The 24040-nt window shown below is 45.8% G+C and overlaps 2 protein-coding genes across 2 annotated transcripts; both read left to right on the forward strand.

Annotated features, from left to right (window-relative positions):
* Positions 1-3662: 3662 nt before the first annotated feature.
* CCT4 (chaperonin containing TCP1 subunit 4) lies at positions 3663-10478 on the forward strand. Its single transcript, XM_084261849.1, has 14 exons — positions 3663-3857; positions 4243-4295; positions 4516-4605; positions 5356-5464; positions 6788-6930; positions 7599-7720; positions 7806-7938; positions 8272-8411; positions 8705-8801; positions 9103-9213; positions 9466-9596; positions 9702-9936; positions 10018-10131; positions 10275-10478. Exons 1-14 carry the CDS (start codon positions 3740-3742, stop codon positions 10287-10289), a joined length of 1611 nt encoding a protein of 536 aa, XP_084117975.1. The 5' UTR covers positions 3663-3739; the 3' UTR covers positions 10290-10478.
* Positions 10479-13082: 2604 nt separating this feature from the next.
* Positions 13083-22409, forward strand: FAM161A (FAM161 centrosomal protein A; the record flags this gene model as incomplete). Its single annotated transcript, XM_084261499.1, has 6 exons — positions 13083-13202; positions 14483-14724; positions 15082-16266; positions 19643-19742; positions 20579-20733; positions 21337-22409. The coding sequence occupies 6 exons, from the start codon at positions 13083-13085 to the stop codon at positions 21842-21844; spliced, it is 2310 nt and encodes a 769-aa protein (XP_084117625.1). The 3' UTR covers positions 21845-22409.
* Positions 22410-24040: the final 1631 nt, after the last annotated feature.

Here is a 24040-nt window from a genome sequence, read left to right on the forward strand (position 1 = left end):
TTCTGGCTCTAAACACAACTAACAACAAGTTTGGTCCTTCGGATCTGCCATCGCAAACCTCAGCCTTCACCCTGACATGAAGCTGAAGAGCAAGTCTGCTGGATGTTAAGCTACCTCAGATAACTCTCTCACAAGCGACACCAAGTTCTGAACATCAAAGAAACGTCTATCTACAACCTTCTGCTGGTATCAACATTGACAACCGACAGGCAACTAAATGGGATGTTGCAGAAGGATGCTTAAATCATAATGCTGCCCTTAAACGTGCACTAGTAAAAACATAAAATATAAATAAAAGCCTCTATTTCACATGGGATGAAGCAGAAAAGTGAGTAGGAGCCAAAGCCCCAAACAAAACTCAACAGCTTGACAGCCTGACATATCTGCTCATCTAAATTACAGGGAGCAGGCACGAGGCAAGGAATAAACCACAATGCTCCAGGTCACTCTCCACCCAGCGACACCTTAAAACCTGCATCGATCTCATGTTAAACCAAACTCTAGCCAAGGAGTTTCTATGGGATGCTGAACTGAAGGAAGCAACAGCTCACGGCAACAGCCTTTAAATTAGCCTGACAGCTCCTTTTAAATCCAGCACAAATTGATCGCACAGGGTAACGCTTACAAAACCCTTCCTCTCTTAACCCTGCCCCGAAGCCCAGGACAGAGAAGCCAACCTGCCAGACCAAAATTATTAGTAAGAATGTAGCCGCTAACCACAGCAGCCCTAAATTTAGCTGGGCAGGGTGTCATGTACCAAGCAAAAATCCAGGTTCTCCGCCCAGCAGTGGAACAAACTCCACCCCCAGATTATTCTCATCACTGTAGGGGCTGGTTTTGCCAGAGAGCTATGTGTAACAAGGTGGCTGTGACAGCATCGGTTTTAACCTCCATTTCCTTAAAAATCCTGGAAAAGCATTGCTCCCAAGCCTCCCAAAGCACTGAGCAGCACGTGCTCACTGATGGTAATGGCACACAGTCTGTTTTCCTGACAGAAAGCCCGGTACTTTCTGACACTCCATGACATAACCGAACCTGAAGCCTAGTTCAGCACCAGCGACGCAACATCTGCCACCGCCCAAATTTAAGTACCCTTAAAGAGAGCTATACCACTCATTACACACACCACAGAGAAACCAGCAACCTCCTGTGGTACCACAACAAATTCTAAATGATCCCCAACATGAGGCAACAAGGAGGTGGCTGGCTACAACCACCTAAACCATACTGCCAATAGCTCTTCAAAAACTCAGCTCTGTACCAATTAGCGTTAGGTAACTGCATTAGCTTTAACTGCCCAGCAGCAAGGATGATAAAGGGTCTGGAAGGTAAAACTTAGGATGAGAGGCTGAAGCCCCTTGGTTTGTTCAGCCTGGAGAAGAGGAGGCTGAGGGGAGACCTCATCATGGTCTATGGCTTCCTGAAGAGGGGGAGTGAAGGGGCAGGCACTGATCTCCTCTCTTTGGTGACCAGGGATAGAACCTAAGGGAACAGTGAGAAGCTGCAACAGGGGAGGTTTAGGCTGGATATTAGGAAGAGGTTCTTTATTGAGAGAGTGGTCAGGCACTGGAACAGGCTCCCCAGGGAAGGGTTCATAGCACTGAGCTGGACTGAGTTCAGGAAGCATCTGGATGATGCCCTCAGTCACATGCTCTGACTTGGCTGGCCCTGTGTGGAACCAGGAGTTGGACTGGATGATCCTTAGGGGTCCCTTCCAACTCAGGATATTCTGTGATTCTGTGATTTAGTACTTGAAGATCAATGTCAGAGACCCCAAAGATCTCAGTCATTTAGAATGTGTTACTGATGATTTTGAAGGTGATATAAATCCAGGTCAAGACTTTCTAGTAGCCCTTTCCTCCATGACCTGGATGGATGTATCTCTACCCTTATACTTAAAATTGTTTTCTTCTCCGCCTGTTAAAAATTGAACATAACAAGGCAAGAATCATTCAATTCCAAATCCTTCCCTCTCTAAACAGCCTCCAATGGGCAAAAAGCAGTTATCTATGTTTCAACGTTGCAGAAATCCAGCAGAAAAAAAACCAGCAATAGCAACTGTTAAAAATGCTGGAGAGATGATGGAATCACTTGACTATTGGAGTATCTTTTTTCCTATTTTGATACCAGAACTGCCCCAGTGTTTGATTTTTCTGTATCACTACACGGGGCTGATGCTGGCATTTGAAAACTGCTCACTATGAGGTCATGTTTCAATTGCAATGAGCTCTTGATATTGATGTAGGTACTTGGAAACAGTAAACAAGCTCAAGAGCTGACATCCTTTGTCTTGTTTGTTTCTTGCAACATACCAGTTTACATCAGTGGCTCCTTACTGGCACAGGGACACATTACTCACATGACTCTCTCAACATGGGAGCACTTTACTGGCTCTGGCATGCTATAAATCCTCACTTTTCACATCCAGCCAGAGATATACCTTAACAATTACACGGTTTAGGTATTACTTGGGTGTTTGTCTTTTAGACAGAGCTCTTGTGAGCTGCTAGCACCTTAACTTTGCTCCTGGCTTTGCACACTGTACAGAATTCATTTTTTGTGGATTCATGTACAGGCTTTGTATCTAAACCATGTGATGTTTGCATTCTGTTCAAGGTGAAGAAAACAATTTAAATAGCTGTTTGGAAATATCCCCCCCTCCAAAAAAAAAAAAAAGAAGAGCACAGACAACTTCTTTTATCAATACAGTAGTGGAGGCAAGATCATCCCAAGAGGTACAAGCTGTCTTTCAACCCAAGGGCTGTTTGTACTGATTTTAAGGCCTACCTTTTCACTATGGTGAGACAAGGCAAAACAAAGAGTCCCTCAGACACCTGAGGGATGTTACAACATACAGTTTCTGCTCTCTTCCAGAAATTCTAATCTAACTTCACTTGCCATAAAGCTGCTGCTTAAAGTCATTTTTGGTTACGAGGTTGTTGCACATCACAGAAACTCACGAGGTGTTCAGAGCCCGCTGGCAGCAGCAGGTCTCAGTCTCCATGGGGAAAAACTGTGCTTAAGTTAATTGCTTTGCACCGGTTGCCAGCCAAACACAATGGTTCTGATGCAGCCGTGCAGCTGAACTTCACACAGTGACAGGGAAGAGCAACCAGCAACTCTCCTCTCCACCTCAGGTGTGCTCACCTCCTCTCCTCAGTCCCAGGAGTGCCCCGAGCCGCCTCCCCTCAGCGAGCCTGCCCTGTAGCAGGCAACTGCGTACGCCTCCACTCTGGGCTCTCCTCGGCAGGGCTGAGGCGACCCCGGTACGGGTGAGGCCCCGCGGCGGGGCTGAGGGGACTGAGGCAGAGCTGAGGCGCGCCTCGCGCTCTCCCCTCACGCAGGGCTGAGGCGCCTCCGCGTGCGGAACCGTTACCCCCACCCCAGCAGCGCCCTCGCGCCCCCTAGCGAGGGCTGCGCGAGTCCGGCCGCGCGGTTGGCGCAGCGCCACCTCCGAAGCCCCCCCGCGACGGGAAACGGGGCGCTGAAGCCCCCGCGCGGCTCATTCTAGAAGCGGCGTAGGATGCCTTTAGGTGTCCGCGGCGTTCGCCGGAAGGCAAGCCAGCAGCTTCTCGGTTACCAGGGCGCAGGCGCATTGCGGGCGCCCCTCACCGCGTGACATCACTCCCGGCGCCGGCCGGAAGGACCCGTGCGCTGGCTGCTGGTGGCGCGTTCTGGAAGGTTCCGGCGCGGCGGCCGGTACCGCGGGTCTATCCGTGTCCATCGGCGGCGGGGCGTCATGCCGGAGCACGTAGCGGCCAAGGCCCATGGTGGGGCGGGGAACCGCGGCAAGGGCACCTACCAGGACCGGGACAAGCCCTCCCAGATCCGCTTCAGCAACATCTCCGCCGGCAAAGGTGAGGCGCGGCGGGAGCGCCCGCTTGGCGCTGAGGGGGGGAGACGAGACGGCCCGGCCAGGCCCGGCCCGGTCCGTGCCAGCCGCCGGCAGCGGCGGCGGGGGAGGGGGCCCTTTCAGTCCCGCGACAGCAGACCCCGCGCCCCCAGGGGCTGGGCGGGGCCGAGGCCTGGCAGCTGCGTGGTCCCCCGGGGCAGGTGGGCCCCGGTGTGAGGTGGGTTTGCGGTAGCGGCCCTGCGGGCTGGCGGCAGGGAGGGGACTGCGGGTCTGGGGAGGGATGCGGCGCTGGGCACTAGGCTGGTCGGAGCGTTTGATCGGTCTGTAAGGGACGAGCGCTCGTAGCTCTTCAGACCAGTTTGCCAACGCCTTGTTTTGTGTCGTCCTAGCTGTTGCCGATGCAATTAGAACAAGCCTGGGACCAAAGGGAATGGATAAAATGGTAAGCCTCTCGCGTGAGTTTACCGGGGGTATGAAAAGTCAGCGTGTTTTACACGGGGTTCGTTCTTTTGCCTTGAAATTCTTCACCAAACTTTTAGCAGAGGCATGAAATAAACGTGTAGCTTGGCTTGAGAAATCATGTCAGGAAAAATGAGACTAGCATCAGGTTAAATTAAAGCATTGTGGTTACCAATCACAGCTGTGTTCTCCTTCCCTCTCAGATTCAGGATGCTAAAGGAGACGTGACAATCACTAATGATGGTGCTACTATTCTGAAACAGATGCAAGTTCTGCACCCTGCAGCCAAAATGGTAAGTGGGGTGGTTTCCCCCTCCCCGCCCCCATTGCTCAGGCAGTATTTGTTAGCACTTAATTTCTGAACAAAAAAAAGAGGTCACATTTCATGTGGATTTGAGGAATGCTGCTCAGTAGTGATAGTGTAAGAGATTTTGTGCAGTGTACTCTAGGATTGTTTCTTTTGACTGTAAAGTGGTGCTGAAGAGTTCAGAGGCCTTACTCCTTACTCAGTATTCCTTACGCATGATCCCTCTGGACATGTTTTTAGACATAAAAGAATCAAGCCTGAACCTTCATCTCTCATTAAAGAAAGAAAAGCCAGCGCTGTCCCAAACTGCTAGGACAGAAGTGAATGAATTGCGTTGTGCTCAGGTGGTCTGAGGACATAGACTGGGTTGTTTGGGATGTTAAATATAAACCTCTTAGATTTGATTGTGGCTGGAACTGGAAATGAGCTTCCCATGAGCCTTAACAGGAAAAGAAGAGGTGGACCTGTTAAGTGTGATGGGTTTTGAGCTTGGGAGAAAAGCTGCTTTGCTTCTGTAAGCGATTTCTTTTACCATAGCTGTGTTTTAGCTGAACAGGGGCACGAGTCTGGGAAGTCAGTTTAAAAGGTACCAGCTTCAAGCTGGAAAAGGCATGATTCCTGCTGCCCTGGTTCCTGTCAGTAGCGCTGCATTCTTGAGAATATCTTTCCTGGCAATGATGAGTGTTTGCATTTAAGTAGCTTTACATGTAAATGTTTGTCATCATCTGTCCTTTAGTTGGTAGAGCTCTCAAAAGCGCAAGATATCGAAGCTGGTGACGGCACTACCTCTGTTGTTGTCATTGCTGGGGCTCTTTTGGATGCCTGTTCCAGACTTCTTCAGAAAGGTAAATAAATATATTTAGTATAAAACCATGGCTAGACATAGTTGAGGTTTTTATTTGCTTATACGTGTATAATGAAGCTTAAATGAGCTGCTTGCAGCTGTCCTAAGGAACCTGCTTTGGCAGGCAGGTTGGATTCAGTGATCTCTTGAGGTCCCTTCCAACCCCTATGATTCTTTGACTCCAGTCTTCACATTCAGGTTTCATTCATGTCCCACTTTGATTAAAAACGTAGGTAGCTTTTTGTTTTAAACAGAGCTTTACTGTTGATGTAGGCAATGGTGCCTAGGTGCTGTGCTAAATGTTTGCTTGTAAAAATTCACCACACAACTTCCTGTGTGTGGGAAAAGGGATCTGGGGGAAGAGGGATCGTTTCAGAAGGTGTAAGTGAAATCTGGAACCAGTGATTCTACAGGTTACAATGTAAACTCCGCAAATTTATCACCTCCCATCACTCAGAATATAGGGATCTTGAGAAAGGCTGGTCAGGAGAAAGACGTGGGTTATGGACAGCAGTAGTTGGTGTAGGTTCTGCTCCATCAGCTCAGGACATTCTCTCTTGTGTCCATGAAGTTGAGGAGTTTTTTAGCTGGTCCAGCCAGATGACACTTAGGCTTCTGTGTGGCCTGGAAATCAAGGAAGGATGATGGGACTTGCAGAGTCCCATCTGATCCTGTCTTGGATCAGGACTTCATAGTGGTTTACTTACACTGTCCTCGCTTTGATACACACCGCTGTGTGTGTTGTCTTGTCTTTGACCCCTGCCAGTGGTTCACTTGGGTTCACTTCCTTTCCCAGAGCTGGTGGTCTTGTGGGACCAGTGGCCCAGTGTCCTCTGCTCCCGAGGCAGGTGGAAGATGTTGGTCTAACATCTTGCCTGTAAGCTGCCTGGTGTGAAAAGCTAAAGGATCTCTCACCCGCTCCAGAGAAGTCAAGGAACTTGACACACACACACACGCACACGGGTCACCAGCCTTTGAAATACCATAGCTGAAGGGCGCCTTGTGGGTGTTACCTCAGCAGTGGCAGCTTTCAAGAGTTCCAAGGGTAAACAAAGCTTGGAGAAAGCATATTCATGGGATGTATCACAGGGAAGTGTGCTTGTATTTGTCTGTGAGGACAGATTATTGGGAACATCATTGCTTTTGTCCTTATCTTCCATGGTGGGAAGTAATAAGGGAGGTCACGTGCTCATGAAGAACACGTTTTGCTAAAGCGCTGATACCAGAGTCCCTGATCTTAAAATGGAAAGAGAAGGTGACAAAAAATCCAACCAGCCTGGTTTGAAAACACAGCTGTCTAACAACCTACTCATCCTCTCCACAGGAATTCACCCCACCATCATTTCAGAGTCATTCCAGAAAGCTTTGGATAAAGGCATTGAAGTATTGACCAACATGGCGCAGCCGGTGGAACTGAGTGACAGAGAAACCTTGCTGAATAGTGCAACTACTTCACTGAATTCAAAGGTACAACCCACACTTGAACTTCCTACCTTGAGACTTCAGACTGAGCTTCCAGCTTTTCCCAGTCCCTGCTCCCATTCAGTCGCCAGGAATACCCCCCACACCACAAACGTGCTTGGTCTTCAGATGTTGGCTGCCTCCTCTTAGACAGGCTTTGCAGAAAGCCGTGGTTGGTTGAGGTTAAATTGAAGCACTCTGAATTTGAAATAATCAGTGAGATGAAATGTTGGCAGTAAATCTTGGAAATGAGTTTCAACTGTAAACAGTAACAAAAAATCCAGTGGGATACCAAGAGTTTTTGCTGGTATTTTATGAGTAGACAGTTGTTGTTCATGTGGCAGAAACTACTAAACCAGAGATGGAATCTGGAGAAACGTGCAGAATAGTCGGGGAAGTTCTCAAAAGTCCTGTCTTGAGGTTCTAAGAAAGAGAAAGATGGGTTTCTCGCCCGAATTCTGAGACAAAGGTTTTCCTACCAGTGTGGCTGCTCTTTCCTTGAAACTGAGTAGCACTTCAGAAGAATCCCCTAGTAAGACATCTGGATGGAAAAGAGCGTTTGTTTCAAAATTTGCAAGTCAGGCACTAAAACACAATGATGATGCTGTGATGAAATTACTGTTTATCAGTGTTATCTCTCACCATTTTTTTTTCTTCACTGATAAATTCCTCAGGTTGTGTGTCAGTATTCCAGTTTGCTTTCTCCAATGAGTGTGGATGCAGTGATGAAGGTGATTGACCCAACTACAGCTAGTAGCGTGGATCTCAGAGATATTAAAATTGTTAAGAAGTTGGGGTAAGAAACAGTCTTTAACTGGATGAACTTTGTCTCTGTGGAATGAACTTTCCAGAGTCATGGATTGGTTTGGTTTTGTTTCCAGGGGCACAATTGACGATTGTGAACTGGTTGAAGGACTTGTCTTGACTCAGAAGGTGGCAAATACCGGTGTAACCAGAGTGGAAAAAGCCAAAATAGGCCTCATTCAGTTCTGCTTGTCTGCTCCAAAGACAGATGTAAGTTCAACTGTTACTAGAGTGAAACCCTGGGATGTAGCACTTGGGAGTTGCAAATGGAAGGGAAATGTTTTCTCAGGATGTTGTGGGATCACAGCTGTAATCTGGGTACACACAGATACTCTTAAAGAACCTACTGTTTGTCTAAGAGAATAGTTCAGAGAAGTCCAGCACTTCTCATCATCTGAGATGACACATTTTATAGTCGTGTTTGTTCACTTTGAATCGCAGGCTCCTGAGTTACAGGACGCAAAATATCTCGATACTGCTATGCAGGTCAGTAGTTGTTCCTAATACTTGTTGACTTGTTTGGGCTTTTTTCCCCCCAAATAGATGGACAACCAAATAGTTGTTTCTGATTATGCCCAAATGGACAGAGTCCTACGTGAAGAGAGAGCCTACATTCTAAACTTAGTGAAGCAGATTAAGAAGGCTGGATGCAACGTGCTGCTGATCCAGAAGTCTATTCTGCGGTACGTTCACACGTAGTAGGCCAGTAGTACACTGGTGTGTTTGCGGAGACACGTGGAATTGTTTGAAATACCTGGAAAACTGAAGCCAAACACTAAGCCACACTTGGCAGAGTGGCTGTGTGGGTGACCATACCTTCCAAAAGCACTTGTCTCATCTGTATTTTTGGTTTAATGCCCTCCCTACTTCCAAAGTTAAAGCATTTTAGCACTGCTGGTAAGAAGCATGCAGCTGGCTAGTATGACCAGGTTACTGAAATAACACTGTGGACTGACAAGTTCCCTCTTGGTTTTAGGGATGCTCTCAGTGACCTGGCCCTCCATTTCTTGAACAAAATTAAGATCATGGTGGTTAAAGACATTGAACGAGAAGACATCGAGTTCATCTGTAAGGTAAAGTGATTTAACACGAGTGGCTGGTAAAGCAGCAGATGTGGTGGGATCTCACCCCAAAAGGAAGCATGTGGCTCATGCCAGTTTATTCTGACACTCACAAGTTTCATGTTTTGACTATAACATAAGAGCAGATGTTTCCCTAAAGAGCAGTCACATTTCTAGAAAGATTCAGGATGAGTAACAGCCATAGTCCTGTCTGTGTTTTACTGTAATACACTGGAAGAAGTTACATGGTGTTCTTAGAGATGCTGCAGTTCAGGTTCTGGATTAAATTTGGTTTTCCCCCATTATTTTTCAGACAATTGGAACCAAACCTGTTGCTCACATTGACCAGTTCACTCCTGACATGCTGGGGTCTGCTGAGCTGGCAGAGGAGGTCAACTTGAACGGTTCTGGGAAACTAATAAAGGTGAGTGCGTGCCCAAATTGTTAAGACCTACTTAGTAAAATAATTGGCAGAACTGCTCACTTTAATGTCTCTTACTACCAGAGTTACTACATTGAAGTACCTACTTCAAATCCCAGTGTAGCCACTGACATGGGAAGCATAGTAGGTGTGCTCAGCCAGATATCAGCACTGTTCTAGAGCTTGCAGATACCCGCTGAAGTCCTTGTCCGTACCTTTTTTGTTCCAGTCCTGTTACTTGGCTTTATGTTTCAGATCACAGGCTGCACAAACCCTGGAAAAACCGTAACCATCGTGGTACGTGGATCCAACAAACTTGTGCTAGAAGAGGCAGAGCGTTCAATTCACGATGCCCTGTGTGTCATAAGATGCTTAGTTAAGAAAAGGTAATGTCTCTGGTTAATTTTAATGTTAGTACTACAGAAAAAAAAAAAAAAACAACATTAGTTTATGCAGTTAAATGAGGTTTGGCTTTTAATTTCTTTCCTCAGAGCTTTAATTGCAGGAGGAGGAGCACCGGAGATAGAGCTGGCACTGCGGTTGAACGAGTACGCCCGCACTTTGAGGGGTATGGACTCGTACTGCGTCCGTGCGTACGGAGACGCGCTGGAAGTCATACCCTCTACGCTGGCTGAAAACGCGGGCCTCAACCCCATTTCAACGGTAACGGAGCTGAGGAATCGACACGCTCAAGGAGAGAAAACAGCCGGCATTAACGTCAGGAAGGTAACAAGGGGTTGTACAGGCAGGGCTTAGAATACCAGAGAGTCTTGACTTGCACAAAGTAAAAGCTCCTTGTTCTCCCAGGGTGGCATTTCCAACATCTTGGAGGAGTTGGTTGTCCAGCCGCTGCTGGTGTCGTTGAGTGCGCTGACTCTGGCAACGGAAACCGTGCGCAGTATTCTGAAGATAGATGATGTGGTGAGTAGGCTTTGCATTGTGTCTTGTCTTCTTTCCCAGTCAGTTGGGGTCATCAAACTCCCTGTGCTTCAGAACACAGTTACCGTGGTGTTCTCAGCACCCTGGGGTTTCCTGTGCCTGACTGTGGGAACTCTTCTTTGCAGGTGAACACGCGGTAAGCTGAAGAGGGGAACTGGGGACTGTGCCCTGTGCTCCTGCCCTGTAGTCTGGAGTAAGGTTTCCTTACGGAAAGAGCCTGTGTGAATTGTTTTAAACTCCACAAAGACTGTACTTCAGTCACGTTAATTTAATAAGGGTTCTGGTTTCAGACAGGAAATGCTGTTTATTAATAAACAGGCACTAGTCTACCACTGTCTTTGCTTTGTGATTTCACTAGAAATAAGGTAAATTTCATTCTGTGGGCTTTTCTGTGCTTTATGTTCCTACTTCACACTTTTCAGAGCCAACACCAAATAACTGGCCCCTGTAGTGCAGCCTCCAGCCACCCTTGAATTTACCCTCTGAGTAACACAGCAGCTCAGAGCATCTTCTGTAAGGACTTATGGGTAACAGAGCAGTATTATTTCCCTTAAATCTGGCTGGACTCAAAGAGCATCAGTGCAGCGATGGCACTTCAGGCTGCTCTCATGTTTCGGATCGTGCCCTCACATGCCTTGTTCCACTTGTTCCTGCTGATGCCATCGCACAAGCCCAAGTATTGCAAAGGGCAGCCTTCACATGGAGCTGCTTATGCATCAAAACTAAACCTAGCTCTAAAAAGACAAGTTTAAGCCTAGTTGTAGTACCTAGAGTAGAAGGGATCAAGTTAAACCACTTTGAGAGAACCAGGTCTGTCTCTGAAACAGTCTGATCCCTTCCATGGTGGTGACGATGTCCTGGTTCTGTTAAGGAAAACCCCAGGAATGCAACTTTGGGCAGCTTAAGTAAATAAATCTACCCCTTCCCCTCCCAAACACTCGTTCTTCCCAAAATTGGTCAAGAAGCCCAAGTACACAACTTTGTAACAATGAAAATTACACTTCTCTGAAATAGCACATTGATTATACATTGAAGTTGCTGATACGTGAAGGGAGTGGGTGACCCCAGTGGCGTCACTGCGTCTCTGTGTTTGAGTCACTGGTGAACCAAGTTGCAATGCAGGGGAAAAGCCCAGCAGCCCCAGACTTCTTGTTCTTAACATTACATATAAACACTGCACCTTCTAATTGTTAGCCTGAAACAGTGAATTAACCCTTCCATGCCTGTTACTCCTATACTGAGGTGACCAGATTCCTTGGTGAAGGGAAGGTTTTCTTGCATGACTCTTGAACCTCTCTTCACAATGGGTCAGAGATGGAGCTTGTGAGTAAGCTTTTACCACTCTGCTGACCAGCTATTGTTGGTTCTGTTCCTATCATGCTGAGCTAAGTAGAACACTCAGAGTAATTAAAATACTAAATAAATTCAACAATTGAGGTAGGCATTCATGCTTTGCATTAAGCTTTTTATTGGCTGTTTAAAGGTATCAAGGACTAAATTACAATTACCCCACAGGATTGTGTCCAGCAATGACCTGGTTTATGTATAAACTTTGACTAAAGCTTTTCTTCCCCATCTTGACACACTTCTCATTCTTGACAACTCAGCACTGAAGAAACAAATGTTTGCAATTCAACACCCTACATGGGTCTGGCCCTCACTGATGGGAAGGAACAACCGTTTGTTTCAGTACAGGCTGGGGGATGATCTGCTGGAGAAGAGCTCTATGAAGAAGGAGCTGGGGGTCCTGGTAGATGACAGGTTGGCCATGAGCCAGCAGTGTGCCTCGGTGGCTAAGAGAGCCAATGGGATCCTGGGGTGCATCAGGAGGAGTGTGGCCAGCAGGTCAAAGGAAGTAATCCTCCCCCTCTACTCTGCCCTGGTCAGGCCCCACCTGGAGTATTGTGTCCAGTTCTGGGCTCCCTGGTATAAAAAGGACAGGGATCTATCTCCTTGAGAGAATCCAGAGAAGGGCTACGAAGATGATTAAGGGCCGGGAGCATCTCCCCTATGAGGAGAGGCTGAATAAGCTGGGGCTGTTCAGTCTTGAGAAGACTAAGGGGGGATCCAATTAATGTCTGTAAGTATCTTAAGCATGGAATGCAAGGGGGAAATGGCCAGCCCCTTTTCAGTGGTCTGTGGAGACAGGACAAGGGGCAGTGGCTGCAAGTTGGAGCACAGGAAGTTCCGCACCAACATGTGAAAGAACTTTTTCCCAGTGAGGGGAACAGAGCCCTGGCACAGGCTGCCCAGGGAGGTGATGGAGTCTCTTTCTCTGGAGATACTCAAGACCTGTCTGGATGCCTATCTGTGCAATATGAGCTAGGGAGCTGCTTTGGCAGGGGGGTTGGACCCAATGATCTCTTGAGGTCCCTTCCAACCCCTACAATTCTGTGATTCCCTACACAGGGAGCTGCTCCCAGCTGCCCCTTGTTCTGCAACCGCCTCAGCAGGAGAAACCTCGAGACTCAGTGTGAAACACAAGTCTGTTTGTTTGTCAAGGAGAAAATCTTGACTTCCAACTAAAATCCCACAAAAGGTGACCTACAAAAGGCTGGGGACTGCACACATCTGCCTAAGCAGAAAACAGCGAGGCAGCAGAGTCCAGCTCCAGGCCCTCACCACCTCCCCGCGGGCACCCGCAGCCCAGGCCGGGACACGCCGGAGCCGAGCGGGGCTGCGAGAAGGGCCGCTCAGCTCCCTTCTGCTACCAGGAGAACAGAGGGGAGCTGCAGCCGCCGGTCCTAAGGGCTCCGGCAGACCTGGGCTACCCCCGCGCCCGTGCGCAGGGCTCCGCCTCGGAGCGGCCGCTGCCGGCAAACCGGGGCCGACCGGAACCGGCCGGACCCCCGCCGCGGCGGCGGCGGCCAAATCCCTCCCCTTCCGCCCGAGCCGTCCCGCCTCCCTCAGTGGGTTCGGTGGCAGCGGGCGCCATGGAAGCGGCGCACCGAGCGGCGCGGCTGGCCGCCTCCTGCCTCCGCACCCCGCTGGACCCGCGCACCCGGGCGCCCGCCGCGCTGTACGAGCGGGGGCCGCCCCCCGCCGCCGCGCAGGTACCGCCGCGCTGGGAGGGGGAGGGAGTTCGGGCGGGGTGTCTGTGTCTCCCGGGCTCCAGAGCACGGCTGACGGCGGGGAGGAGGAGGGATGCCCCATCAAGGGTTGTTGGAAAACCGGGTGGATGCGGGAGGCCTGAGACGGGGTGATGGGCTCACCGTAACCTCACTCTACCTGCTGTGCACGGCAAACCAGCGGTACACACACACACACACACACACACACACACACACACACACAGAGACGTGGAAAAACTTGACAGATGGTCCTGCTGCAGCCCCTGGCAACGCAAATCTCTTAATGAGCTTCTTACGCCCCGGCCAGGAAGGGCTGATTTAAGAGATGGCCATGCCCCAGACCAGGGAAGAGGCTTGGACCCGCCAGCAGATCGCGAACGGAGCTGGAGGGTTACGGACGATGTCAGGAGCCCCGGATTCGGGAGGAGGTGGACGGTGCCTGTTGCCGGGTGGTCTGGAACAGCTTTTTAAACCTGCCCCCTTGCTCATGTAATGCCTGTTCCAGCCGGTCACTGTGCCAGGGAACCAGCGAGCTCCAGGTGTCTGGAGAGGAAACACAGCAAATCATAACCAAGACTGTGTTGGAATGGCAAAGCTTATTAAAATACCTCTCTAACATTTTTTTGGACGAAACTACTCCTTCAATTTAAGACATGCTGCTCAAAGCCTTCGTAGTGTAGTGCAGAGTAACCTGGGTTCAGAAGCGTATCTAAGCTGTGTGAGCCAAACATATTGAAAGCCTGTGCTTACCTGCACACAGCTGCCAAGGAGCAGTGGGACTATAAGCAGAACAGAATCCCCGTTGTTTCACAGTAAGTTATGGAAATGGGAATAAGCATTTATGTACAGGGTATTGAATGACAGTTTTAGAATGCTTGTGGAAATGGGAGGCAGGGAAGGCTCTGGGGTGGGTTAGTTTGTTTTTAAATAAAGGGTCTTTTTTGGAGCTGTGCAATAATCAAGGAAAAGTTACACTTTACAAAAGAGTTTAACTCTTTTCCTTTGATAATTCCTTTCCAATGTATTTCCTGGAATAAATATATTAATTACTGGGACAGACTTTTAATTTTACATACTTTAAGTAGGCCACTCACAGTAGAAATTATCACAGGTAAGGTCATTCCCTGTAGCTCTGCATTAACATTGTACACACAGGAACCTCTATGTGCTGTTACTGTATCGTTCATTAGACTTAAAGCAGTAATAAAAACCTGGTCCCCCTTTCTTCTAACAGTAAGGCAATTTTAAACATCTCTTTTCAGGATGGTTCTGATTTGGATTCAAATCCTGGCAGAGAACAGACCCTAAATAGACACTCTGACTTTGGGATCGACTTTTCCAAAATGAGCAATTCCAATCAGGAATATTACTTGAAGCTGGAAGAGCTGAAGAACGCCCACATGGAGACCATGGCAAAGTTAGAGAGCATGTACCGGAATAAGCTGTATTTAAAAGGAATACATCCCTCAGTCAAGAAAACTGCTGCTTCTAGAGTGTGTTGTAGGTAAGTTGGTGGTAACTTTCATCTGAAGACTGTCATCTTTGCAGTCCTCTGTGATACATCAGGGTTTGTTCTGGGGCTGGAATGTGTTCCTCTTGTGATTTCCTAGAAGCAGATAATCACAGAAGAGTTAGTTTTAATAACAAAAAGGTTTATTCACCTTGCTGTCGGGCTGTGAGATTTACAAGCAGGGATTGGGCAACACATTTAGTAAAGCCTGGTGCATTTCCTAAGAAGTGCTGGCTTAACTAAGAGATCTGACATGAGTAAGTACCCAGCAACACCTTAGAGCAGAAGTTACTGGAAATGTTGAACTGGATTCTAAACAAGTTGTTCCCCTCCCCCTTTTTATTTTTAAAGGCCAACTTGGGAGAAGAGCTCCTATCAGCCTCTAAACTTGCACAAATCCTTTTCAGACTCTGACTTAAGTGATCCCTTAGGCTCAAGTGCATCTGATGGTTCTGACAGAGAATTATCCTTCAAAGAAAACAGCAGTGAAACCAGATCATCAGTGTTTGCTAAGCAACGGATCGAAAAAATGTGGGACGGGTTCTGTGTGGAAGACTACATCTCTCACACCAAACACAGCTTACCAAGCTCACCAGCCTTCAGAACCATAGAGAAGAAACAGAAAGCGTGGTCACCAAAAATCACCGTGCCCAAGCCTTTCCAAATGACCATTAGAGAAGCTAGGAAAAAAGAACAGAACATCAAATCAAAGTCACAGATGGAAATGGAAAATAACTTACTGAAGAAGCAACTAGAGGAAGAAGCAGAGTGTCAGAAAAAATTCCGAGCCAATCCAGTGCCTGCTGCTGTTTTCCTTCCACTCTACCATGAAATCATGCAGCAGAACGAAGAACGCAGGAGGTCTGTGAAGGAGAGAAGCAAACTCAAGCTTCTGGCTTCTCAGAAGCCGTTTAAATTCATTGAACGTGAGAAGCAACGGAAGGAAATGAGGAAAATGCAGTTAAGAGACCTTTCCACACCTGAAAAGAAAAGCAAACTGTTCAAAGCAAAACCAGTTCCCAAACGTATTTATAGTCCAACAGTTAACGACAAGCTGAAGGAGGAAGAGCTCTACAGAGAAATCAGGATCAGGATGAGAGCTGAAGAGTTGCTACGCAATTCCTCTCTACCCAACAGCAGGCTGGCTTTAACAAATGCCAAGAAAAAGAAGAAACACAAGTGCCCTGAACCCAAGGAAGCAGAACATACACTCAGGATCAAACCAAATGTTCCCAATTTTGAGCTGCTACACCAGAAGTTTCAGAAACGGCTCCTGCACCGGAAGCAAACGAGGCACCTCACAGTCTGCGAGCCTTTCCACCTTCGTACCCCACACATTCCCTCAAACAAGGGCAAGATTTTGAAGGACATCCAAGAGGATGAAGAGAATTTGAAAGAAACACGCTGGCCATACACTTCTCCAAGGTGTAAACCTCAGATGAGGCATTCAAGTGCAACTTCCCATCTCTCAGAACCTGGAGGATCTAAATCACCAAGAATCACAGAATCCACCAGACGACGGCTACAAGCTGTAAGGTGACCACTGTAGAGTGCAGACAGAAGGTGTAGAGCTTCACTAAGGGTAGAATTCTGGTGCATTCCTATGTATGTAGTTAATCCTTCCATGAAGTGAATATGGGACTTGAATGTATTAATATAAAGACTTAATTACAATTGAAAGCTCAAAATTTTTAACTATAGAACTTAATTAGCATTTATGATTGTTATAACACAGTACTGCATTGTTCTCAGAACATCCACAGGAAAGGGACAAACAACTGTTGTTTCCAAGGACATGCCTGACTCCCTAAAACCAGCACATACCGCCTGTCCTCTTACACCATCCCTACTTCCACCCTGTTTCTCTCCCTTGAATCTCCTTTGCCAAAGCTTCCTTTGAAGTCTTGTTTTCAGTTTAAAATTGATTCAGCCTTAAGTTTATTTTTCCACCCAGGAATTCACTTGAGGAAAAGAGAAAGCTGGAAGAACAACAGAAAAGGAACAGGACAAAGAAGAAACAAAGAATGAAAAAATTCCAGAAAATTGTAACAGCTCGGGCTGAGGCCAATGACCCACATCAGAGCCTTGCTCAGATGTCTAAATCCAAATTAAAAACATTCAGGTATTTTCTTGCACCCCCTGAACCCCTCACTTTACAGTATAGGCTAAAAGTGGCCAAATTTAGTATCTCAACTGGGAAACTGTTGCCTGTTCTGATTATTTTGATCTATATATTCCACCTCATAGTATAGTAGGTTAGCTTGTTTTCTCTCAACTAAAGAGGAAATGTTCAAACACAGAAGGAAAAGGAACAGTGTAATTATGCAGGCTATCCTTGCACTGCTGGATTGATGGGTGCTGGTACTACTTTGGTGCTAGTCCTCAAGTAGCAAACATTTCACAATTCACCTCTTCATCCCACCAATTCCCCACTTAAGAGGGGAAAATGGGATCAGGAATATAAATTTAATTGAGCAGCTGTACCAGCAGCTAAGGAGGAAGTTGCTGGCCCTTAGGAGGAACAGGATTCAAAGTTACCTTTAGTAGAGATACAAATTCCAACCCTCTTTCTAGCCACTGAGCAAAGTAGTACATAAAGACATCATCTGCCTTCTCAATCCAGCTGGCTCCAGAATCTCTGATGCCAATTTAACTCTAAAACTGGTGCTTGGCCTTGTGTTTGTGGCTGATGTAAGCAGTTCTGCTTCTGGTTCTTTTTAACCCTAAAACAAAAAAAATCAGTCCTGTTTGGGTGAGGTTTTTAACCTCCTGGCACGATGGCCCTGCTGCAGGATCATCCATTAAGGAACCATTACTTGGAGACAGTGGGAGGTACCAACTGCTCTGCCCCATTGCTTCTCACATAGGCAGGATTCCTGGGCAGCGATTGTGAATCCCCATTTCCTGTAGCCAGGCAGGCTGCCAGAAACTGACACTAGTAGGGCAAAACAGTACCAGGGTGGATGACCAGAGCTACACCTGATTACAAGATTCACAGCTTGGACTAGCAGCTTTCAAGTTACCCTCAGAAAGTTTGAGGGAGGTGTTTAGAATATGGTCCAGGACAGAGATCTTTGTGAGATGAGGGTGGAAGGTAGGGCTGGGAGTTAAGACCTAATAAATGAGGTTTCATCATTCTTTTTGCTTTACATGGGTCTCTCCTTTACAGCTAAAATGGAAAGATGTAGATTTGTTCTTAATAGGCTTTAACTTTGGTCTGTCCTAAGGCAGTCTGATGAAATAGTGCAGATAGACAATACCACACCTTGCAAACTTTGTAATGGCTCCTCACTGCCAACACTGCTGCTGCACAGCAACCTGGAAGAGAGAATGCAGAAGCTAAAGCATGTGCACTCCCCACACAGCGAAAGCACAAAGCACAGTGGGGCTCAGCAGTATAAGCCAGGGTATGCCCAAAGCAGCACTGCAACAAGCATTTTGCTCGGCCGTGCGGGCAGTCCCTGACTATGCCCTGTACATTTAGGCCCACCTGTCACCCCCCAGAAAGATGATGGGGGGAGGGGGGGAAGCCAAAGCACATGCAGGAAGCACAGCAGTGGTCTAGGGTAAGCAGGGCCCACATGAGATCCTGGAGAGCAGAGGCACAGTGGTGCAGTAGTCCTTTCAAAGTATTTTGCCAGAGTCAGAGCTCAAGCAGGATCACTTTCACAACAGGACCAGCAGCTACTGTTAAGAACAGGAGCTTTATAACATAAGCATCCTTGGGCAGATGATCTGCTGGCTCCAGGACAGAAGCAGAAAACAATCTGAGTTACAGAACCCAGGCAGAGAAATCAAACAGTGGAAGTGTTTACAGATTTGATTTGAGCTCGTTCAGCAGCAAACTCGGCATTACAGTATTGAGCTTAATCAGATTTTAGGAGTGTTGTAAAACACTCCTGCTTAATCCTTGTCTGCACATAAAATTAAGCTCTGGCAAAGCACAATTACTTTGCTAGTGCTGATGCATTAAGGTTGGTATGAGTGCTTAACTTGATAATGCTTATTTCAGCATCGGCTGGGTAATAAGGTGCATTAATGGAAGCGCTCTCCTAACAGCTAATTAGGGTTGTAGAAAGCCGCCTGAGAGACTGAGCAAGCAGCAACAATGAACCTTGCTCCCTCAAAATGGTGAATAACTGCCTTAAGACAGAGCCATATCCCAGACAGTCAGAGGATGGCAAGGGAAAGAGGCTGGAGACAGAAGCATAAAAGCCCCTAGGTCTTGTCCATGCCCTTAAGTGTCTGACTTCACACTGCTAGAGCTGGCCCGGCACAGAGGCAACATCACAAAGAGGTGTCTGTGTCACACACCAGGGATTACTACCTGGATTATCTAGTGCTTGCTATGACCTGAGATACCATTTCAGTTGATGAATCAACAGTTTCATCATCCTGGTATATTAACTAGGCAACTAGGAGAAAAAGCCTCCTGTGATGCAGAAAGTGGCTGCCTCTCCTGTGAGATACAGCACTAAAGTAGCAAGATTCTCATCACTGAACATCAACATACTGATTTCTCTTTAATAATGCTAATTTCCTATGGTGTATTCTGTTAAGTTTTGCTTGAAACAACTAAGATATCTGTACAAAATTGTAATTTTTAAAATGTATCCAAAGCCCCACCCCCCCCCACCCCCCCATGAGTCCAAATTCAGCCCCTACTTCACCTCAATAGCCAGGACCTCTTACCCAAAGCAACTACTCCACAAAGAGTTCGGGACTTACAAACAAGCAACTGCTGTGACAACCCACAATCAGGCCCCATAACCACCATAAAATCATTTACCTTATACATATCTTAAAGTAGGACAGTGTGTGTAGTTTGTTAGAAGCAATTTAGCTGCTATAGAAAATTACTACTTGTATTATAAATGAATAATAATTTCTCCTGTACTCTATTTTCCCTTAGGGACTATGAGAAGCAGAGAATGCAAGAATATTTGCAGGAGTTGCAAGAAATGGAAGAAAGAGTAAAACAAAAGCCGTTGCTTTTGGAAAGAGTCGCTCAGGTTATCTTGCTTCTGTATTCTTACCCTTCAAACACCACATAAGACATGGGCAGCCAAACATCAGATACCTGATATGAGACCAGAATTTGTCTGGGTTAATCTGTTGCTACACCTCCACAGAAACAGTGCCAATTTTTGTCACTAAGCATTCATGGCACACTTGCACAGGGAACTAATATCACTGTTGTAAATTTGTTGTCCAATTCAGTCACAACATGAGGATCTCTAAGCAGAACAAAAAACCCACAGTGAGAATGTAAGGGGTTTAAGTTGGGAAAGAAGTGATGAGAAGTGTCAGGCATTCTTAATGCCTACTGTAAAGCTCAGGGGCAGCATACATTTTATCTCCATTTCAGTACAACTGGGTGCTGGTAGTGTGATCTTTGACCTCTTTCCAAACCCAGAGAAGCAGCAAGCTGTAGATCACTGGTTCCCTCGTCCCTTCAGTCTGTGTGGGTTTCCTGTCTGCCATCACTGTGGGGCAGGAGCATCGATGTAGCCTGGAGAAGTCCTCCTTGCTCAGATACTACCTGAAGGAGCAGAATTTACACCCTCAGTTTCCCAGAGAGATGCATCTCTCTGTAATTGTTAAATAGCACTCTAAGAAGGAGACCCAACACTACTTTTTTTTGAGGGCAGCAGCTCCCAGAGAGGGAATAAAGGAGAAGCAGGGAACAAGCTGGATTTAAACTAGCACAGAAAAGTGAAACCTGGTGTAAAGGTTTCAAGTATTGTTTTGCCTTTCTTACCTGCAGTGAATAAGCATCAATATAAGCAGAAGCATCACAAGACAGACAATCTATTTAGATAACATAACCATTGTGGTTTTCCTACAGAAAAATGCCAGGATAGCTGCAGAAAAGCATTATTGTGACAGACTGAGAGCACTGGGGATATGCCCAGAGTTTGTTTCAAAGAAAGGAGAAACTACTAAATTGCTACAACGCTCCAGGGCTGAAGATTTTATTAACTCCAGTGATGCCAGAGAAAGGTAGAGCTTTGCCACTACATACCTAGTAATTAGAAAGTAATTTTAGATGTGTAGGTTTGGGTTGGGTTTTTTTTAATGTATTATTTGTAGTATTTCCCAGGTAAGTGTTCACTATGCAATTAGCTTTACTAGCCTTAGCATTAGTATGTCTTTTTTATTGCTTTTCCTGAATTAAATCTTGTTTGATAAAACAGAGGAGAGCAGGGGATGTGTTATGTAATGGATTTCAAAGAAAAATGAAGAAAAATGGGGGGTTTATTTGTTCTTTCCACCAAAAATTCTGGGAGGTTGTTACTAAGTCTCTTCATCCTATCCTGCCTTTACACAACTTTTAAAATAAGGCTTATAAAAATAGTTTTTAGTATCCATTTTATATCTTGGTTTAAAAGTTAGCAAAAATGGAAAAATATACCTTTAAGCAATACTGTTGAGTTACTTTCTAACATAAAAGGGGAGACTAGTGTGCCCCCTTCCTTTCTCCTTCCCCTGTTCTACCCCAGCCAAGCCTACCAGGATTTGTCCTGGATTACCTGAAGGTAGTGTAATGCCTCCTGGAAAGCAACCTGCCTGAAAATAACCTCACACCCCAAATTGTCTTTTCAGAGTCATCAAGGATCATGTGAAACAGAGAGAATCCTTTGAGGAAGCAGCTGATGGCAGTCCTGGGTCCGAGCAGTCTGGTGAGGAGGAGGAGGAGGAGGAGGAGGAGGAAGGAGAGGAGAGAAAAGGTGTCAAAACCGCCCTGTGGGATGGCCAGTCCAGTGAGCTGGAGGATGAGGAAAAGCCAAGAGCCAGCCCTCCTGCTCATCAGCCTTGCCATGCAGGGGAGGCTGAGTCCAGCCCATCCTCTGACCAGGACCGTGAGGAGGATGAGGAAGAGGAAGGAAAGGCAGGTCTGCCACTTGGTTGTTCCCAGGAAGGGGAGGAGGAGGAAGAGGACGAGGAAGAGGAGGCTGATGATCAATCAAGACCCAGCTCTGGTTGTGCCCAGTTGCAGGAGCATGAAGAGGAGGAGCAGTCTGACCCTGAAGCTGCGGGTGCCTCCGGGTATGAGAATGAAGAATATGAAAATGATGATTCAGAAGAGAAACCCAGCAGTGAAGATGACTGAGAGGAAGGCAGACACTACCTCCTGGGGCTCAGGAACCTATTGCATCTCTGGCCATGAAGTAGAAACCAAAGGAAAACTTGGCTTTTTGCACCCAATACAGAACTGTGAATTTAAAGCTCTTGGCTTAAGTCTTCCCAGCACAAGCAGGGATTTCTAGCAAGCTTTATCAGGACAGAGTGCAGCCTGACATCACACAGGTGCTAAAAACACCTTCAGTGAATAGTAAATACATTTGTTAAAAGTACCAACTTTGCAAAAGCATCTGCAAGGACTAACAATAATAAGGATTGTTTGACTTTTTAAAATCAATTTCTTGCCATGCTGCATCGAAGGGTACTAAATCTTATATTTCCTCCTATTGGCTTTAAAAACCAGTAACACTGTTGGGAAGATTTTTATCATTATTACTTTTATTTATTTTTGAAGGGTGAGTATAACTAATATTAATTTAAAACTTTTTCAGTTAAATAAAATGGCCCTTTTATATATGTCATATGCAAAAATATTAATCATTACTTCACAAGGAAAAAAAAAAAAAAAGAGTTTACAATCTCTAGTTAGACAACCCCACAATACAAACCTGAGGTTGGTTTGCTTGTGCTTGTCAGCATTCTGTAATTCTCAGGAGTTGTACAGTGTCACTGAGTTCATGGTCACCCATGACTGATATTTTTGTCTAGTAAATCAATTTTTATTAAACAGGCAGCAGTGGAGCTCTAAATTATGGTTCTCAAAGGTTATTCAGATCAGAAAAAAATCTGGTTTTAAGTCTTAGTAGCACTCAACTGTTATAAAAGAATGTAAATATGTAATTGTTGAATTATTAAGACCAAGACTAAAAATGTTACAAGTCCCTTGAAGAGGAAGAAGGCAGCAAAAAACCCCTTTTTTTTAAGGTTTTAGAGGGAAGAGTTGAGGACTTGTGTGTAACTTTGAGTTTTCCACTGTATTTTTACTATATAACACAATAAATGAACACAGATAAATGTGATATAAGAGGGAGGAGTTAAGTAGAGCTTTTGGAGGTTATGCCTCCACTTTTTTTAAGCATTGCTGAAAGTCAAGCAGAATCATGTGGGCTGAGGGGATCCAATTGATATGCTTTACCTAGATTTCCAGGAAGCATTTGGCACGGTTTGCTGTCAGAGGGTCTTAAAGAAACCAACCTTATTGTAGGAAAAGAAAGGTCTTCAGGAATTAATAACCAATGAAAAGTTGAGCGAAGAAAAAAGTCAATTCTCAAACTGTAAGTTTAGTTATTGACAGTCAATGAGACAAAAACTTCAGCATCCTCAGAAGGGATCTGCAGTATCCATTCCAAAGAGTCTGCTGAGGCCATGGAGTTATTCCAGGCTATGAAAAGAAATTCAGACTGCAAAGAACATGCTGAAGGATCTTATGACCATGACAGAACAGAACAGTTTTAATAATGGTAAATAAATATATGTGAAGCTGAAAAAGTATTGCTAGACTAGACAGTACTTTACACCAGGGAAATAAAAAGACATTCCATGTTGGCTGGTGTGTGCAGTCTTGGTCCTTCTGTCTTAAAAGGGATTTATTATGTAAGTGAAAGATGGCAACAAGAATGATCAAAGATAAAGAATGGTTTTCATATGACCAGAAGGTAGTTTGGCTTTCACAGGACAATATATACTAGGATTCTTTAATTTGAAAAAAAGGTGCGATGGAATTTTGAGATATTGAAGGAGCCAGTTATGGAAATCACTTGGAGCAGCACAGGTTTTCCAAGTACAAGAATCATGACATTTAAGTCAAAAAAACCCCACCTTGATCAGAAATCAGATTGCAAACAAGAAAGTGGTAAGATCTAATAAGGAATTAAAAATAAATAGCAAAAAAAAATATCACAAAAGTTTGGGGAGAAACAGGTCAGGATGAATTAAAGCTCATGAAGCAGAGTACAGGAGTGAAAAAAAACACCTTCAAACAAAGGGTAAGGCACACAAACCACACTGTCATGAGATGAACACCACACTGGCCTAAAAAACAAGTCAGGTTTTTTTTTTGTTAGGATGATTTAAAATGTGGGCAAAACAGGCAGAAACTAATGGTGTGATGGCCCAGAAATGAAACTTCCTGTATTTAAAGAAAAAATAACCCAAATAATCTCAACATGAAAACCCAAATCCAAGTGAAATGATTCAGTGAATTACCAAGACACAGAGCAGTGCC

This window comes from Gallinula chloropus, assembly GCF_964237585.1.
Source record: "Gallinula chloropus genome assembly, chromosome: 3".
Taxonomy (NCBI): Eukaryota; Metazoa; Chordata; class Aves; order Gruiformes; family Rallidae; genus Gallinula; species Gallinula chloropus.